Raw genomic sequence first — 18,992 nt, 5'->3', positions numbered from 1 at the left:
GATTAAAAAAAATACCAATTCAACTCCACCTTTGTAACTATAAATCTATCACCACATTCAGTCTTTGGAGCCCCCAAAACAAGTTTTCCTAGCTTATAAAATCACAAAGTAGAAAAAAATACAACTTGATAAATAAAGAAACAGGACAAAAAAATAAAAGTTCACTGAAAATAAAATCCTATCAGTGATGACCTCTTCTAATATAAATAAAAATCTTTTTCCTAATAGTCAAACATTATATCAAAATGTAACAACCATTTCCTTCTGTTTTTGCAGACTCTGCATATAATAGATGATGTTTGCTCCTCGTCTCTCTTTTTAAATCCAAACCAGTTCCAGATAACGGAGCTGGAGCCTCGTTTAACAACGAGCTCCTCGCTCTCAGATCCACCTTCCGCCATGTTTGTTACACAAAAACGTCACCAACGGGAATTTATCGTTTTTACCGCGAGATGACAAATTCTTACCGTGGGGAATTTTTTTGACGGTATATCGTGAATGGTAAAATATCACCTATTCCTACACCCAAGTCCAACTCCCATTTCTGCCTTGATTTATGTCATTTTAGAGGTTTATCAGTGACTGCGTTTATATGCAGTCAATAACCCCTTTTAAAACCCGAATATATGGCAATAACCCGAATTTTGACTGCATGTAAACGTAGTCAATGTGGGAGGATCTCCTGTAGAGGTCTGGAGGACCTACCGTAGAAATCTGAGTCTGCTGAGTCCGTAACTTAGCGACAGCAGAGCTGATGTCACATGTCTGTACCAGCTGATAGTGGGATGTAAACTGCCACTACAATAACACTGGTGAACTCTTTCGGCAGATAATAAGTACTGAAACTCACAGCTAAGAGTTTCCGGAATATCCGGACTGCAGAAACGATGTTTCCCAGTTGCGTATCCTGGATTAAACCATCGGTTGTTGCCAAGCCCCGCCCTTGATTATTCCTCTTGAGGTCTCTGTTTGGCCGTGTCGTCTAAAAGCCGGGCAGAGAGACGGGCTCATGCTCCTGCAGCCATGTCCCAAAAAAAGACAAGATACTACATTGCAGAAACTCCACATTTGTCCTTGTCAGCCCATTAAGCTCGTCCATCTTATTTGTGAGAGACCTGACATTGCCGGTGATCACATCTGGGAGTGCTGGTTTATACTTCCACTCTCTTTCTATGTGTTGCTCCTGCTCTACATCCACAACGCCTCCTCTTCAGCTTCTGGGGGACTTGGAGTCTCAGGGCCAATCCCAATACACCCCCTACTTTCTACCACTAGCCCTAAAAATCAAGCCACAGATTTTAGGGCCCTTGTAATCTTCCAAGGGCCCTGTCCCAATTCCCCCACTACCCCTACTTTTTAGCACTACCCCTAAATTTTGCTTGCTACGTCACTGCGTGGTTTAAGTTCGGGTACGTAAGCGACTGCGTAGTTACGTTTGCACATACGTCACACCATATCAGGAAGCCCAGAGCTAAAAGCTGTTTTAATTTCAGCTGTAGCGCTGTTAATATGCCACTTTATTAAGTTTTAATATTTTTTCAGGCGTAAAAGTAACCGTTAAGATCCCCAACCTGGGCTCAGTTTATCCAAATAACGGCTGTTACGAAATTTGATCTGATGTTTTTCGGAGATGAGAAGAGCTGCCGGCTCGGAGCAGCAGCAGCCGGAGTACAGACGTGATCGCCAGGTCAACCTGCGCCGTCGTCCCGGGGGAGAAACCTGCAGCTCTGTGGAGAATTACCGCTGGCTGAAATAAATCATTTAGGAAAATAAATGTTGGTTTAATAGATGAAATCTAACAGTTGTAGCTACGCCTGTTAAGAAATTTGCTCAGAAAATTTCAGGATGAGAACTCGGGAGCTGATTTATGGTTCCTCGTTAAATCGATGCAGAGCCTACGGCGTAGGGTACGGGGTGCGTCGACGCGTAACCTACGCCGTAGGCTCTGCGTTGGTGTAACGCAGAACCATAAATCAGCCTTTATTCTGGCGAGATCTGAAAAAGACTTTGCAACAACGGGCAAGCAAGTGATTATGTACATTCACTGAGTGAATATTATGAAAGTAAAGTATATATTTCTCGCTAGAAATGTAATCAAAACGCATTTTTATGCAGAAACTAACTCAAAATATTGATTTTATTCACTAAAAAATAAGAAATGTCCGCCATGTTTTTTTTTTTTGATTCAGTCTGCAAATGATGACGTAAAGCATTCTGGGAAATTTCTCTAGCCCTCGGTCAGCTAGTCAGCAACTGAAAACCCTCACTGTGAAGGGACAGATGACAGCCACTGCCCTCGTTTTCCCCACTCCCTCTAGCTGAAAAGAGGAATTGGGACACCTACCCTCACGGGAACGCGCAAAATTTAGGGTTAGGGATGAAAAGTAGGAGTAGTGGGGGATTGAGACTGGACCTCAGTCTGGATATAATTTGTCTTCTTTATAGCTCAGTCAGCTGCTTGTAAACAACTCCTTAGCTGCTGTGGTTACTGCTAGGAATGAAATGGGTTTAAATGGGTTTTCTTTTATAATACAAATGGTAACAAAAGTTTGTTTGTGTGAACAGGAAGCAGGAAGTCCTTCCCAGGAAGTGGCCCTGCTCCTCCACAGGAAGGGTTTCGACTGTAGCGCCGCTCCGGAGCCGTTGCCGTCATGCACGTGGAGTGTGCATGAGGAGGTGCATGTGACACACGTCTTCAAATATCCGTTTGTCTTCTTCTATGGTTTTTTAACGCTTCGTTTGTTGACCACAGGTGAACCTGGATGACCTTCTGGCTCCTCTCCCGCTGCGGTGGATTCGCCGCTCGGGTCTTACGCTGCTGCGCGACCACGACGAGCCGCCGGCCGCCTCGCAACAGCAGGCACCGCGCATCGCTCAGCTGCGGCCGATGGAGATCAGCGCATTCCGGGTCCAGTTGGACTGAGAGTGCAGATGGATGCAGATCCACAGTTCTGCCTTCTCTCAGAGCTGCTGCACACAGTGAGGCCAGACTCGGGGGTGACCAATCAGAAAACACATGACCTGGACGACGCTCAGGAAGTGTTAAAAAAAATGAAGAAAAAGCACTGCTGTTACATATCAAAAAGGAAATGGGAAAGTCAGGATGTAAAAAAAATATAAAAGCCATTAAAGGTCAAATTATTTATTAGAAATTAAACACTGAAGTTGATTCTGTTGCCATGGCAACACAAAGGGACCAGTGAGTGGACTGGTGAATGTTGTCTGTATGTGAGGGTGTCTCCATGGCGATGCCTCATTACTGCTGTTCTTCTTCCTGTGATCACGGGTGAAAAGGATTGACTGATCGGGGCTTTATTGATGACCGCGGTGACTTTGTTTTACATATTTTGATATGTTTTTAATGTTTGATGCTGTGAAAGAAAGAATTCTGGGGAATACTTGTCTACTTTTTAAATTCAGAGTTTCATTTTCTATATTTTCTGTAAACTGAAGAGTGAAAAAAGTTTACGTCACTGTTCACGTTTGTGGAAATGTTGTATTTTAATATGGAAATAAATTATTCTTTAATTTTACTTGTATTTTATTTTTTATTTTAGGACAATAGGTGTGTGAGTCTGAGATATTTTTTCTGTGGTCAGTCTCAGACCTTGTGGGGACCAAATAGCAACAACTGATCTTCTGGTCGAGTCCTCTGTGGAAGTCCAGAAATCTGAAGGTCCTCTACTGACCTCCGGGGTCAGACCTGCAGTTCCTTTTGACTGAAACAATATTTGAAATGCAAAGTCTCCTCAGCGTCCCCCAGCACTCTCCTGATGTGGATCAGCTGAAGGAGCCTTCCACATAGAGTCTGCTGGGAAATACAGGACTGTCTCAGAAAATTTGAATATTGTGGTAAACTTCTTTATTTTCTGTAATGCAAATAAAAAAACAAAAATGTCATACATTCTGGATTCATTACAAATCAACTGAAATATTGCAAGCCTTTTATTATTTTAATATTGCTGATCATGGCTTACAGTTTAAGAAAACTCAAATATCCTATCTCAAAATATTAGAATATTTCCTTAGACCAAGTAAAAAAAAAAAGATTTATAACAGCAAAACAAAATCAAACATTTGAAAAGGTCCATTAATGCACTCAGTTCTTTGGGAATCCTTTTGCACAGATTACTGCATCAATGCGGCGTGGCATGGAGGCAATCAGCCTGTGGCGTTGCTGAGGTGTTATGGATGTGCAGGATGCTTCAATAGCGTTTAGCCTTTAGCTCATCTGCATTGTTGGGTCTGGTGTCTTTCAGCTTCTTCTTCACAATACCCCACAAATTCTCTATGGGGTTCAGGTCAGTGGAATTGGCAGGCCAATCGAGGACAGTAATGCCATGGTCAGTACACCATTTACTGGTGGTTTTGGCACTCAGTACTTGGTTGGATTCCCAAATGAAATATTTATTTTTTCTACAAATACTTCTACGGCTTCAGGAGATCTATAGGAACATACAATTCAATTCAATTTTATTTATATAGCGTCTAATACAACAAAGGTTGTCGCCAGACGCTTTCCAGAGACCCAGAACATAAACCCCCGAGCAATTATTACATAAACAATGGCAAGTAAAAACTCCCCTTTAGGAGGGAAGAAACCTTGAGCAGGATCAGGCTCATAAGGGGGGACCCTCCTGCCGAGGGCCAGACTGGTGGGTCAGGGACGGCAACAGCACAGCAGGCAGGTGGAAGCAGCAACGGGATGACCAGGGGTGGGGGCTGCAGGCAGGTGGAAGCAGCAACGGGATGACCGGGGGTGGGGGCCGCAGGCCAGCACGCAGCTTCCGAAGCTCTGGCCCAATCAGCAAGCCGCAGGTTAGGTTCATGGTCGGGGAAAGGTTGAGAAGGGGCAGGGCCAGGGAGAGGAGTCTTGACGGACAAATCTCTCCCCAGCCTGCCCGGGCCGTTACCCTGCCCCTCTCACTCCCACGATGCAGGTTCCGGTGTTGTGCATTCAGAGATGCTCTTCACCACCAGCAGAGGATGCTGCACCATGTACAAAGAAGAAAAAAGAGAAGAGAAGGGGGCCAGCACAAGAAACTACAGGAACGATGGACAAAAATGATAGCTATGAGATACTTATAATAAATAAAAATGGAAATGGAGAGGAGAAGAAGGGTGAGAGGCACCTCCCAGCGGATCATGTCGGTGCCCCCCTGCAGCATAAGCCTATAGCAGCATATCTACCGCGAAGCTATATTTGAGACTAACTATTATAGTCTTGTTCTATAGCTGCAACTATGACTACTGACTCTAACACACTAAAGTTTACACTACCTAGAGATTTACCAACACCAGCTAGAGGTTTATTAAACACTAACTATAGGCTTTACTAAACAGAAAGGTTTTAAGTTTAGTTTTGAAGGTGGAGGTGGTGTCAGCCTCCTAAACCCAGATTGGAAGTTGGTTCCATAGTAATGGTGCCTGATAGCAGAACGCCCGCCCTCCAAATCTACATTTAGATAGTCTAGGAACTACGAGTAAACCTGCACTCTGAGAACGGAGAGCTCTGCCAGGAACATAAGGCACTATCAGGTCTTGTAAATACTGCAGAGCTAAGCCGTTTTGGGCTTTATACGCAAGTAATAAAATTTTAAATTGGATTCTGAATTTTACAGGTAGCCAATGGAGCGACGCTAACACTGGAGAGACGTGGTCTCTCCTGCTGATTCCTGTCAGCACTCGTGCTGCTGCATTTTGGATCAGCTGGAGCCTATTCAGCAAATTACTTGGACATCCTGCTAATAACACATTACAATAATCTAGTCTAGAAGATACAAACGCATGAACTAGTTTTTCTGAATCACTCTGCGAGAGGATTTTCCTAATTTTTGCAATATTACGGAGATGGAGAAATGCTATTTTACAAACCTGATTAACATATGGTTTAATACGGTTTATGGAATTACCCACTTATACATGTTCATCCTAAAATATATACCCCCTTGTTGTAGTTTTCTGTTGTTATTTTTCACCTTATTTTATTTATACCAGTTTTGCTTTTGATATTTCCATCTATTTCACTACTTTGCCCTCTATAGATTTGCACCATTGGGAATTGCCACTTGTTTGTTGTACCTGGTTTGAGTGTATTTAACAAACAACACCAAAGATGGAGAACATGGAGGAGATGGTATATGTGCTCCTTGATTGTGTTGGATATCAAAGTTAAACAATGAGAGTGAGAGAAGTTTCAAGCAGCGAGGCGTTTTACTTTTTTTTTTTTTGTCTCTCTGCTGCTGAAAAGTCCGTTAGTAGCTGCCAGCAGAAGTGACAGAGTTGCTGGTGGATCTGGTCGTTCCTTTTTAATTCTCTCCTCAGCCACCAGGTTTATTATGGACATCTGCACCTCAGAGTTGGATCACCAAACAGACTTTTGTGCTGCCATTGCTGCCGAATAAAATGAATAAGAAACCGCTGTCAGAGTCACTCCCACATCCCAACTCAGCCGGTTTAACTGCCAATAGTTTTCTGTAACTAGTGGAAAAGCCCACAAGGTGCAGCCAAGCCGAGCAGGTTTTTCTGGAATTGCGCAACAGTGGAACGAGGAAGAAGAGAGGCAAACCGGTTGGAGGTGTGGCTGCTTCATTTGGGCAAGTTCTTCCTTGTTTGTGAGTTCAGGGCGCTTTTTCCGTTTCATACTTCCATAAATCATGGGGATTCCACAGTTGCAAAAGCTAATTGAAGACAAGAACATCTTGGAAAAGATTTCCGTATCTGAGGAGGAAATTGTCATCGATGGACAAGCTCTCTTTTATCATCTGTACTCACATCTGTTTGATGTCCTTGGTGGAGATTATCCTGGATTTAAAGAACAAGTTGCAACATTCTTTGAACGTCTGGAAAGCTGTCGCATCACACCACATGTGGTTCTGGATGGAGCTTTAAGACGGAAGAAGAAAGAAGCTCGACAGAAAGCCCAACCTGAAAAAAACACGGAAGAACCTCTGAAAATCATACCGCAGCTCACCAAAGACGTCTTCATCCAGGTACTAAAAAGCAGAGACATATCCTTTGAAATATGCCTCGGAGAAGCAGACCTGACGATTGCTCAGAGAGCAAATGAGAAAGAGTGTCATGTCTTGTCACACGACACTGATTTTTGCATCTATGATCTGAAGAAAGGCCTCCTTCTTCTCAAATACTTCAAGTGGGAGCAAAGTAATGGAGCAGTTCCTGCCAGTTGTTACAATATTTCAGCGTTTCGTAAGCTTTTTAAGTTGCGCCAACACGTCATGGCAGTGTTTGCTGCTCTAGCAGGAAATGACTATTCCAGATGGGAAGATAAAAAGTATGGCATCGAACGACTGCTATACATTTGTGAGACCCTGAAGGACACGGACCTGAATAAGTCCGAGAGCAGAGATAAGGCACTTCTGGAGAAAGCTCTGAGGTCTTTTAACATAACAGACACAGAACCTTTCATGACCTCCATTAGATCATACGAAGAAGAGCCAGATCCTCCTCATCTACCTCAATGGATAACAACAGCGATTCAGACAGGAAAACTTACCTCCTTCGTCATCTCCGCTGTAATTGAGAACAATCCTGAGGTGAAGGACTCAAACCCAAGCACAGACATTAAACTGGCTTTCTATAAACTGTTGAGAAGAGAACAGCCTGACGGCCAGTTGGAGGTTGAACATCTGAATGAGGTAAGTTGTTATCTGCTCACACTGACAGATGCTTCTTCCCCATCACATGCTTGACATGGTGCACATCTGTACAGGAATCACGTCGACAGCGGTTATTTCAAGTTCTTGATGTTAAGCATCCTCCTGAAAACATCCCTGATCAGCTGAAGCTTCCAGGATGTGTGACCCTGTTCTGGCTTCAGCACGTCCCAAAGGACAGTCCAAAGTCGAATGTGGATGCGCTCCTCCTGGGGTTTGTGTATGGACTTGAGGAGACGGGTGAGTTTAAAGGGATTGTGACATGAAAAACACATTTTTCTTGATTTTTTGTGTTTAGTTGGGTGTCTTGACATCAATTACACCCAAAAAAAACGAACTTTTAACATTCAGTGTATTGTGTGCTTTCTGGGAATTTCCGCATAATTGTGCAAAAACGGCGCATCTGGTTGGGTGGCGGACCTATAGACCCTTTTTCAGCCTACGTAACATAATGTTGCGCGCGCATTTTGGCAACGGAAGTGGCGTTGTTATCCTGCAGTTCTGACTGAAACAACTGGTTAACAATTCAATTCAATTTTTTCAATTCAATTTTATTTATATAGCGTCTAATACAACAGAGTTGTCTCTAGACGCTTTACAGAGACCCATACCCAGAACATGACCCCCGAGCAGTTATTACATAAACAATGGCAGGTAAAAACTCCCCTAGTGGGAGAAAAACCTTAAGCCAAACAGTGGCAAGGAAAAACTCCCCTTTAGGAGGGAAGAAACCTTGAGCAGGACCAGGCTCATCAGGGGGGACCCTCCTGCCGAGGGCCAGACTGGTGGGTCAGGGACGGCAACAGCACAGCAGGCAGGTGGAAGCAGCAACGGGATGACCGGGGGTGGGGACCGCAGGCCAGCACACAGCTCCCGAAGCTCCGGCCCAATCAGCAAGTCCCAGGTTGGGGTGCAGGGTCAGGAAAAGACTTGTGCTCCGTAATGCAAGCTACAAGCCACCCATGGCCACCTGCAGGACAAAAGAGAGAAAAGGGAGGAGAAGGGGGGGGCAGCAACGGGATGACCAGGGGTGGGGACCGCAGGCCAGCACGCAGCTCCCGAAGCTCCGGCCCAATCAGCAAGTCCCAGGTTGGGGTGCAGGGTCGGGGAAAGACTTGTGCTCCGTAATGCAAGCTACAAGCCACCCACGACCACCTGCAGGTTCCGGTGTCCGGCAAAGGATGCTGCAACATGGACAAAAGAGAGAAAAGGGAGGAGAAGGGGGGGGCCAGCACAAGAAACCACAGGAGCGACTCTGACACACTAAAGTTTACACTACCTAGAGATTTACCAACACCAGCTAGAGGTTTACTAAACACTAACTATAGGCTTTACTAAACAGAAATGTTTTAAGTTTAGTTTTAAAGGTGGAGGTGGTGTCAGCCCCCTTAACCCAGATTGGAAGTTGGTTCCATAGTAGTGGCGCCTGATAGCAGAACGCCCGCCCTCCAAATCTACATTTAGATACTCTAGGAACTACAAGTAAACCTGCACTCTGAGAACGGAGAGCTCTGACAGGAACATAAGGCACTATCAGGTCTTGCAAATAATGCGGAGCTAAGCCGTTTTGGGCTTTATACGCAAGTAATACAATTTTAAATTGGATTCTGAATTTTACGGGTAACCAATGGAGCGACGCTAACACTGGAGAGACGTGGTCTCTCCTGCTAATTCCTGTCAGTACTCGTGCTGCTGCATTTTGGATCAGCTGGAGCCTATTCAGCAAATTACTTGGACATCCTGCTAACAACACATTACAGTAATCTAGTCTAGAAGATACAAACGCATGAACTACTTTTTCTGCATCACTCTGTGAGAGGATTTTCCTAATCTTAGCAATATTACGGAGATGGAAAAAGGCTATTTTACAAACCTGATTGACATATGGTTTAAACGACAAATCCTGATCGAAAATAACACCAAGATTTCTCACAGTTGCACTGGAAGCCATCGCAACACCATCTAATCCCTTCCTAAGATGCTCTGGACCAAGAATGATAACCTCTGTTTTATCTGAATTTAGAAGCAGGAAATTTCTGGACATCCAGTCCTTGATGTCCCTAAGACATGCCTGAAGTTTAACTAACGGTTCTGTTTCATCCGGCTTCATAGACAAATAGAGCTGCGTATCATCAGCATAACAATGAAAGTGTATGCCGTGATTCTGGATTATACTTCCCAACGGCTGCATGTATAAACTGAACAAGATTGGCCCTAGCACTGAACCCTGCGGAACACCATAACAGACCCTTGACTGTTCTGAAGAAACCTCATGTACATGAACAAACTGGAACCTGTCAGATAGATATGATTTAAACCAACATAGAGCTGTCCCTTTAATCCCAACAACATGCTCTAACCTGTGCAGTAAAATGCCATGATCTATAGTGTCAAAAGCAGCACTGAGGTCCAGTAGAACCAGTATGGACACTAATCCCTTATCTGAGGCCATAAGGAGGTCATTCGTGACTCGAACAAGTGCTGTCTCTGTGCTATGATGCATTCTGAACCCTGACTGAAAGACTTCAAACAGATCATTTCTATACAAATAGTCACATAACTGGCTTGAAACTGCCTTTTCCAGAATTTTAGACACAAATGGAAGGTTGGAAATTGGTCTATAATTAGCTAAGGTGTCTGGGTCAAGAGAAGGTTTTTTAAGTAAAGGTTTAATTACTGCGACTTTGAAAACCTGTGGTACATATCCTAAACTTAGGGATAAGTTAATTTGGTCCAGTATTGTCGTACCAATAAGAGAAAAAATATGTTTGAATAGACGAGTCGGGATGGGGTCTAACATACATGTGGTTGATTTAGCTCTATTAACGAGTGAAGTCAGCTCAGGGAGGTCTATAGGATCAAAACAGTCTAGAGACAAGTCAGAGCCTAGGGAAGTCGCTAAAGCTGAAGAAACGCCCACAACCGGCTGGTTGATTTCTTCTCTAATTCTCGCGATTTTACTGTTGAAGAAGCCCATAAAGTCCTCACTACTGAGAGCTGCAGGAATGCACGGCTCAACAGAGTTGTGACTCTTTGTCAGCCTGGCTACAGTGCTGAACAGAAAACGTGGGTTACTTTTGTTATCCTCTATCAACGTTGAATAATAAGCTGTTCTGGCTTTGCGAATGGCTTTTTTATATACTATTAGAATATCTTTCCATTCACGATGAGAGTCTACAGACCTACAAGAGTACCACTTCCTTTCCATTTTACGCACGTTTTGTTTCAACATGCGGATATCTGAATTATACCAGGGAGTTAAGCTCCTGTGGCTAGAAACCCTCCTTTTCAAAGGAGCAACTTCATCTAAAGCTGAATGCAACAAATCAGCAGTGTTACTAGCAAGGAAATCAACATCTGCAGAGGTAGAACCCAGGTCACTGGCCTCGACTACATCACTATTTCGCACTGTCGTAAGATAAGCAATGGCCTCCCTAAATTTAACAATAACTTCATCAGACAAACATCTGCTAAAATAATACCTCCTATTTTGCACTTCAACATCAACAAAATTAAATTCAAACGTTATTAAGTAATGGTCGGATAAAAGGGAGTTTACAGGTGACACCAACAGACCATCAGTTTCAACACCGTAGGTGAGAACGAGATCGAGAGTATGATTAAAACAGTGCGTCGGTTTATCCACTTTTTGTGAGATACCCATTGATTCTAGAAGAGAATCGAAGGCTAATTTAAGATTATCGCTTTCAACATCCATATGAATGTTAAAATCACCCACTATGATGAATTTATCTGTGCTGATCAATAATCCAGAAAGGAAATCTGAAAATTCAGACAAAAACTCCAGCAACAAGCATTTAACAAACTGTTCACAGCATCAACATGTCTGGTTGTTGCGTATGCGGTTGTACGAATCGCTATTCCACCAGCGGACTAAAGTTTTATAGGATTCAGACAGGAATCACGACCATTTCAGAGCAACCGGTGCTCCTGCGGCGGCTCCTACCTTCAGGGACAGCTGGACATCGACGTCTCTGGCCCGCAGGAACTTGAGGAGGAAGCGGCCGGAGCCGCACCGGATCCTCCGGATCCTCCGGGAGATCCGGGAGCTCGGGGAGCTGGTCCCGATCCACCAGAACCTCCAGGAGCCGGTCCCGATCCTCCAGGAGCTCCAGGAGCCGGTCCGATAGCTCGAGGATCCGCTGGCCGCTCATGACCCTCTCAGTCCGGGTTGGAGGATCCGCAGCTCCGCGGTGAGGGGGGAGGGACCGCCCCGGCCCCGGGGACCCCGCACACCCGCTCCGCCCGCCGCCGCAGGCTCTCCAGGGCCGGCCAGAGCCGCTCCGGATCCTCCGGGAGCTCCAGGAGCCAGTCCCGATCCTCCAGGAGCCGGTCCCGATCCTCCGGGAGCTCCAGGAGCTGGTCCGGATCCTCCGGGAGCTCCAGGAGCTGGTCCGGATCCTCCGGGAGCTCCAGGAGCCAGTCCCGATCCTCCAGGAGCCGGTCCCGATCCTCCGGGAGCTCCAGGAGCTGGTCCGGATCCTCCGGGAGCTCGGGGAGCCGGTCCCGATCCTCCGGGAGCTCGGGGAGCCGGTCCCGATCCTCCGGGAGCTCCAGGAGCTGGTCCGGATCCTCCGGGAGCTCGGGGAGCCGGTCCCGATCCTCCGGGAGCCGCTCCGGGAGCTCGGGGATCCGCTGGCCGCTCATGACCCTCTCAGTCCGGGTTGGAGGCTCCGCAGCTCCGCGGGGAGGGGGAGGAACTGCCCCAGGACGACAACCCATTTGGCCACTTGCTAACGTCTTCAACCCACTCATTAATAGAACACAGATCTGGAAGTCGGACACCATTTGTCAAAGTCAACTTGTTAAGGTAAGATTCGTGATCTTTAGTTGATAATCCCCTTGCAGAGCTTGACACGCTGTTCATCCGTACTTCCGTTGCCAAAATGCGCGCGCATACGTTCTACATCATCATTGTTTACAAACACAAAAATGGTCTATACGTATAGACCCGCTAAATCACCGCCCCCTCCACCCAGCTCCCTGCCCATCAGCACTGAGTCATGGGCTGGAGGGAGAGAGACGGCCACCGCCTCTCTCCTCTCCACCCGCGCTCTCCTTTTTTTTTCGCCTACGACCTCAGATCAGACGAGACAACCCGCTGCATAAGCATATTACTAAGCGGAGGAAAAGAAACTAACAAGGATTCCCTCAGTAGCGGCGAGCAAAGAGGGAAGAGCTCAGCGCCGAATCCCCGTCCGAGCGGCGGGCGTGGGAAATGTGGCGTACGGAAGACCGCTTGCCCGGTGTCGGTCAGGGGCCTGAGTCCTTCTGATCGAGGCTCAGCCCGTGGACGGTGTGCAAGACAAAATCACATACCATTGATCCACTGTCTGCTGTGTGCGGCGAGTTTGGGGGAGAGGAGGAAGGGGGGGGGGGGGGGGGGCAATGATTGACAGGAAAGGTGGAAAAGGACGCGTTTTTCACTGCACAAAAAACACCGTCATAAAAAAAGCCAGGCATGGAGTGCTGGAGTGAAGTTTTTCTTGTTACACCCTTATAGACACATTTGAGGGATATTGGCCAAGACTTTTAATAGTGTTAAAAGCATGTTAAAAATTATGTCACAATACCTTTAACAAACAGAAGACCTGCTGCTGTATTTAGGTTTGTCCAGATCTGGTTCAAGCACCCAGAGATCAGCAGCTGTTCCACATTAGAGCACCCTGAAGAGGTCGCTGATCCAAACAAACAGCTGTTCTCTTTGATGCGAATGAATACATTCATTGACATTTATATACAATAAAAGCAGTTGGTTGTTTGGGTTCTTAAAACCCTAAATGACACAGGTATAACTAAATGTGGTAAAAACCTTTAAACTCTCTGTTTGACAACAGGAACATCAGTCTTGGTCCAATAAATGAGGAGATGTTCTAGTATGGGTTTCAAGAGTGTTTAGGTTTTATTACATGAATCCAAACAGATATGAGTTCTAAAACTGGAAGATTTTATTTTCCTCTATTTATACTTATTTCTACACTAATGTTGGAATCTCACATTTCTTTTGTTTCGATGCCACATTTATGCATTTATACCTGCTGGTTGCTGAGATTAAGACCCCGTCCACACGTAGCCGGGTATTTTTAAAACCGAATATTTCCCCCCCTGCGTTTATAAAATACTTTGTATCCACATTACATCGTTTTTAAAAAAAACCCTTCCACACATAACCGAAGATCTGTGTTTTTGACCACTTTCATAAGCATTCTAACCTGTAGATCATCTGCGGCTCCCGGGGAAGCTGCACCTCCGTGGCGCAGCTTCCCCCGCAGGCGCGTCTCCTTCTCGGTCGCCACGGAGCTGCCGCGTTATCGACGCAGCCCTACGCCGTAGGGTGCGTGTCGCCGCGTACCCTATGGCATGGCCTCTGTGTCGGTGTAACGCAGTAAGCGGCGGTCAAGAGCAGAGACCATTTATTTAATAAATAGCTTGGAGAACAGATGCTGGATCATCTGTAGTTCTGTAGTAAACAAAGGTTGCACGTCAGAGCAGATTTGTTGTTGTTTTGGAGCATAATGTGACGTTCGAAAATGCAAAACTGCGGTTGTCTCCGTCTACACGCATCTACATAAACAGAGTTTTCAAAAATCTTCACTTTGCCCGGAGTTTTTTTAAACATTCGTTTATTTGCGTTTTCATGTGGATGACAGGTCCAAACGTAGGAAATTATCTTCAGTTTAGCAGATACTCGTCTACGTGTGGACGGGGTCTAAGGGCCTGTCCCAATACTGACCGCTACTTTTCTTCACTAGCCCTACTTTCTTTCACTCGCCCTTCTTTTCTTCACTACCCCTAAAAAAGAAGGGACAGTTTTTAGGGCACTTGAAATCTTCCCAGGGGCCTGTCCCAATATTCCCACTACTCCTACTTTCAGCACCACCCCTAAAATCAGGAAGGTGAGAGCTAAAAGCTGTTTCAATTTCAGCTGTAGCGCTGTTAATATGGCACTTTATTAAGTTTTAATATTTTTTCAGGCGCAAAAGTAACCGTTAAGATCCCCAACCGGGGCTCAGTTTATCCAAATAACGCCTGTTAAGAAATTTGACCCGATGTTTTCGGAGCAGCAGCAGCAGCCGGAGTACAGACGTGATTGCCAGGTCAACCTGCGCCGTCGTCCCGGGGAGAAACCTGCAGCTCTGTGGAGAATTACCGCTGGCTGAAATAAATCATTTAGGAAGATAAATGTTGGTTTAATAGATGAAATCCCAACAGTTGTAGCTACGCCTGGTAAGAAATTTGCTCTGAAAATTTCGTGATTTCTGCCTGCCGGCTCCGGAGCTGATTTATGGTTCCGCGTTAAATCGACGCAGAGCCTACGGCGTAGGCTCTGCGTCGATTTAACGCGGAACCATAAAACAGCTCTGCTATCTTCACTTCAGCTTTATCTGAAAGTGTGTAAATTACCCAGATACTGTAACAGCTGGATTACTTTGTGGTTTCTGAAAACTATTATATCAGAAACATCCAAAACAAATCTGACGAGTCACAGGATTATTTCTCTCTATTTCTCACTAAAAAATGCTTGCTCCCTCGGTCACAATCTGAGACAAGTCTGCAAATGATGTTTGTCCTCGGTCGGCGAGTCAAATCGACGCAGAGCCTACGGCGTAGGTTACGTAGCATACGCCGTAACCTAACAGCCTTTATTCCGGTGCGATCTTCGCGAACTTCGCAAAATGTAGGGGTAGTGATGAAAACGAGAGGTAGGGGGAGTATTGGGACAGGGCCAAAGTGAAGAAAACTAGTGTAGTGGCTATGAATCTGTCCCTACGTTTGTAGGGTTTTCAGATGCTGACTAGCTGACCTACAGTAGGGACCAAAACATTTCCCAGAATGCTTTTCGTCGTCATTTCCGGACTGAATCCAAAAAAAAAACATGGCGGACATTTCTTATTTTTTAGTGAATAAAATCAATATTTTGAGTTAGTTTCTACATAAAAATGCGTTTTGATTACGTTTCTAGCAAGAAATATATATTTTACTTTCTTAATATTCACTCAGTGAATGTACATAATCACTTTTTTGCTCGTTTTTTGCAACCTCGCCAGAATAAAAGCTGATTTATGGTTCCGCATTACACCAACGCAGAGCCTACGGCGTAGGATACGCGGCGATGCGCGCCGTACGCCGTACCCTACGCCGTAGGCTCTGCCTCGATTTAACGTGGAACCATAAATCAGCTCCGGAGCCGGCAGGCAGAAATCCCGAAAAATCCCAGGACGACGGCGCAGGTTGACCTGGCGATCACGTCTGTGCGTGAGCTGCTGCTGCTCCGAGCCGGCGGCTCTTATCATCGCCGAAAACATCAGATCAAATTTCTTAACAGGCGTTGTTTGGATAAACTGAGCCCAGGTTGGGGATCTTAACGGTTACTTTTACGCCTGAAAAAATATTAAAACTTAATAAAGTGGCATATTAACAGCTGAAATTAAAACAGCGTTTGGCTCTCTGCTTCCTGATTAGAGGTAGGGGTGAAAACGAGGAGTAGTGGGAGTATTGGGGGACAGACGCCTGGGAAGATTTCAAGTGCCCTAAAAAATGTCCCTTCTTTTTTAGGGGTAATAAAGATTGTTAGGAACAAATGACTCCATGTTGTTGGTGTTTGTGGTTTTTCATGACGAAAATGGAAATGGTTTCAGGATGAGAACAGACTGGACTTTTAGTTCCGGTCCTGGTCAGGAAGAATGTGGACAGCAGGATGTGACGAATCCTTTGTTTTGTTTGCAGACGATGAGTGGGTGAGAACCTTGAAGGATGAAGGTAAACGCAGCGCGGTGAACACACAAGTTGCTCATGCATTCAGCCAGTGGTACACCTGCATGAGGCAAAGCTTCTACCTGAACCAGCTGCTGCAGTTCCCTCTGCCAGATCCTGAATGTGCTCGGTAAACCACTCAAACCCACTGTGACATCACCTGTAGGTTTCTGATGGGGGGCTTTCAGGAGTCACTCTTCCAATCCCAGTTGATTGAGAAAATAATAAACCACAAATCAACAGAGAGAACTGCAGGTCTGGATCCAGACTCTAGTGGTCAGTAAAGGAACTGCAGGTCTGGATCCAGACCCTAGTGGTCAGTAAAGGAACCACAGGGTTTATTTTATTTTTTTCCGTTTTTCTCCTCAGGCTTTACTGCGGACCGCTGGTACACCGGCTGGCAGCAAAACTGGAGGCTGACGACTCTGAAATCAAGCGCCTGAATCAGGAACAGCGCAAGCTGTTTGACCAATTAAAAGAATGGATTACAGCGCCCTTAGAAGTTTGGGAAAGTGTGGGAGGAAAAAAGAAGAGAGGAAAGAAAGCACAGGAGAAGACCTCCAAGACCTCCAAGAAGAAGAAATGAAAGAGCAGTGCAGCCTTTTGTTTGTTGTTTGGTGTAAGTTTCCTGTAAAGAGTGAGTGCATATAATAAAATGTCATGCTTCAAGTCGAGTTGTGTATATGTATGTAGGACCAAAAACGGTAGAGGAGATAAATGTTCATATAAAACCAAGAAGATAAGAGGAGGAAAGACAGGCTGCTGGGGAAAAAAAAGAGACCATCCATGAGTGATTGTGGAGTCCGGATAACGCTGTCCTTTTCTTTTTGGCAAGTTTTTTACTTTTTATTTTATAACCATATTTCTAATTTCAAATTGAAATAATTCCCCGCTTTTACCAAAATGATTATTTAGAGCTTGAATACAGTATTTATTAAGTGGTTTAATTACGTAAATTTTGAACTGTTCATCTTTTAATAAGGAGCTATTTCATTTCCAATAGTCTTTATCCTGTCAGTGTTGACATCTATGTAACGCAGGCCCCCAGTCTCGCACTCAGAAGGCACGCCGATTTTTCCCAGTGGCCAGCCGCGGTACTGCAACAAAAAATCCCATGGGGCCCAGAAAGCTTTTTTCCCATAGACCGCAATAGTAAAAGAGAAGCCTCTAAAACTGTTCACAGGACACCTCCAGCTGTAATCACCGGCAATTACTAATCTTTGTATTCTATATTTCTAAGTCATGGACTTTATATCCGTCAAAAATGTTTTATAACGGCCAGAAAAGTCAAAGAAAAGTCTCTTTCTGGGCGTGACGTCACGACTGTGTCCGTGCATTCCACGGGTGTATTATATTATATAATTATATTATACTAATACATTAATAATATATGTAATAATAAACATGTAATAATATACATGAATTAATATATTATATTAATACATATTATATTAATATTCGCGTCATTGCCCCGGGGCATGATGGGAGGCCCCAGATCATCATGGGAGGTGACTCAACTGCGCATGCTCTATGGGCCGCACAACGCGGAAGTAAACCCGGAAGTCAGGAAAGTTTTCGGCGTATGCGCTGAGTGTTATTATTATAGATCCATGGCTGAGTGAGCAACTTACATTGAAATTAATGAATGAATCTCCTATCCAGTTATTTAATACATCCATGATGTAACTGCGATACTTTCGTGATCTGTCAGTGTTGTTGGTTCTGAGTGTCTATCACTCTGTCTTCTGAGTATGAGGAAATCGGCCAAAAAAATCAATGCGTGACTGTTGGGTCCCATCTTTGTAGGTCCGTGTGTGGGAGGTTTTGTGTTTCAATAATATGAAATAACAAAAAATAAATGTTTGTCAAACAGCTTCAGTAAAAAAAATAAATATACACCAAACTACTTACATACTTACAAATATATGCTATATACCCGCAAAATATGTAGGCTACTTTTTTCTTTTTTTATGAAGTATCAAAAAAAAAGGCATTTTTGTTGTTCGAATGCCGTGAGCTGTCGGAAACAATAAATACATGACAAAGAAATGCAGGATTCGTTTTAACATTAACACTTGTTAAACATTAAATTACTACCATCAATGTGTGCAAGTTAAATTTATTCATAAAGCACACTGAAACAACCTAATTCAACTAAAATATGCAGCGTCAGGCGAGCTACCGGAGAGACTTATGTTAAGTTTCCTCACTTTTAACCAGAACAAATGTAGGATATTACTCAGCCGTTAAGCTCCCTTTGTGTTTCTGTTTCATGTGACACATTTGTCAGTTTTGTGAAGCGTGAAGTCTTCACACATTTTTGAGGACCTTGGTCAAACCGTTTTCTCCACATTAGTCCCTCGTAGAATTTACTTGATTTCCTTTAAAAATACCCAGTAGTGGAACATATCAGAGCCGGGCCGGGGAACGGGGCATATGGCCGGGCCCTTTGCAGCCTGGAGCCTCTCGTCTCATGCCGGGCTACTAGATCAACAATTTACCACAAACTCACATGTTCTTGCTGCCAGTGTGTCTGTGATT

At 44.7% G+C, this 18,992-nt stretch overlaps 2 protein-coding genes across 4 annotated transcripts in view; both read left to right on the top strand.

Moving 5' to 3' along the window:
- Positions 1-3,868, top strand: part of man2a1 (mannosidase, alpha, class 2A, member 1) — a 34,934-nt gene extending 31,066 nt beyond the window's left edge. For all 3 annotated transcript variants that reach the window (XM_061734579.1, XM_061734578.1, XM_061734580.1), the window contains 2 exons: positions 2,566-2,676; positions 2,753-3,868. In XM_061734579.1, coding sequence (XP_061590563.1) covers positions 2,566-2,676; positions 2,753-2,923 — 282 coding nt within the window. In that variant the 3' untranslated portion in view covers positions 2,924-3,868. The remainder of the gene's footprint in view (positions 1-2,565; positions 2,677-2,752) is intronic.
- Positions 3,869-6,624: 2,756 nt separating this feature from the next.
- Positions 6,625-17,120, top strand: LOC133454802 (protein asteroid homolog 1-like). Its single transcript, XM_061733529.1, has 4 exons — positions 6,625-7,658; positions 7,733-7,916; positions 16,425-16,581; positions 16,821-17,120. Exons 1-4 carry the CDS (start codon positions 6,657-6,659, stop codon positions 17,035-17,037), a joined length of 1,560 nt encoding a protein of 519 aa, XP_061589513.1. The 5' UTR covers positions 6,625-6,656; the 3' UTR covers positions 17,038-17,120.
- The last annotated feature ends 1,872 nt before the right edge of the window (positions 17,121-18,992 follow it).

This window comes from Cololabis saira, chromosome 11, assembly GCF_033807715.1.
Source record: "Cololabis saira isolate AMF1-May2022 chromosome 11, fColSai1.1, whole genome shotgun sequence".
NCBI classification, from domain to species: domain Eukaryota; kingdom Metazoa; phylum Chordata; class Actinopteri; order Beloniformes; family Belonidae; genus Cololabis; species Cololabis saira.
The sequence above is the reverse complement of the archived record's forward strand: the minus strand, read 5'-3'. Positions and strand labels throughout refer to the sequence as shown.

Bases quoted from the DNA above. Each gene is read 5' to 3' on its own strand.
- LOC133454802 (XM_061733529.1), top strand. From the start codon at position 6,657: ATGGGGATTCCACAGTTGCAAAAGCTAATTGAAGACAAGAACATCTTG. The intron at 7,917-16,424 runs GTGAGTTTAAAG...TTTTGTTTGCAG, and splicing joins GTATGGACTTGAGGAGACGG to ACGATGAGTGGGTGAGAACC. The intron at 16,582-16,820 runs GTAAACCACTCA...TTTTCTCCTCAG, and splicing joins CCAGATCCTGAATGTGCTCG to GCTTTACTGCGGACCGCTGG.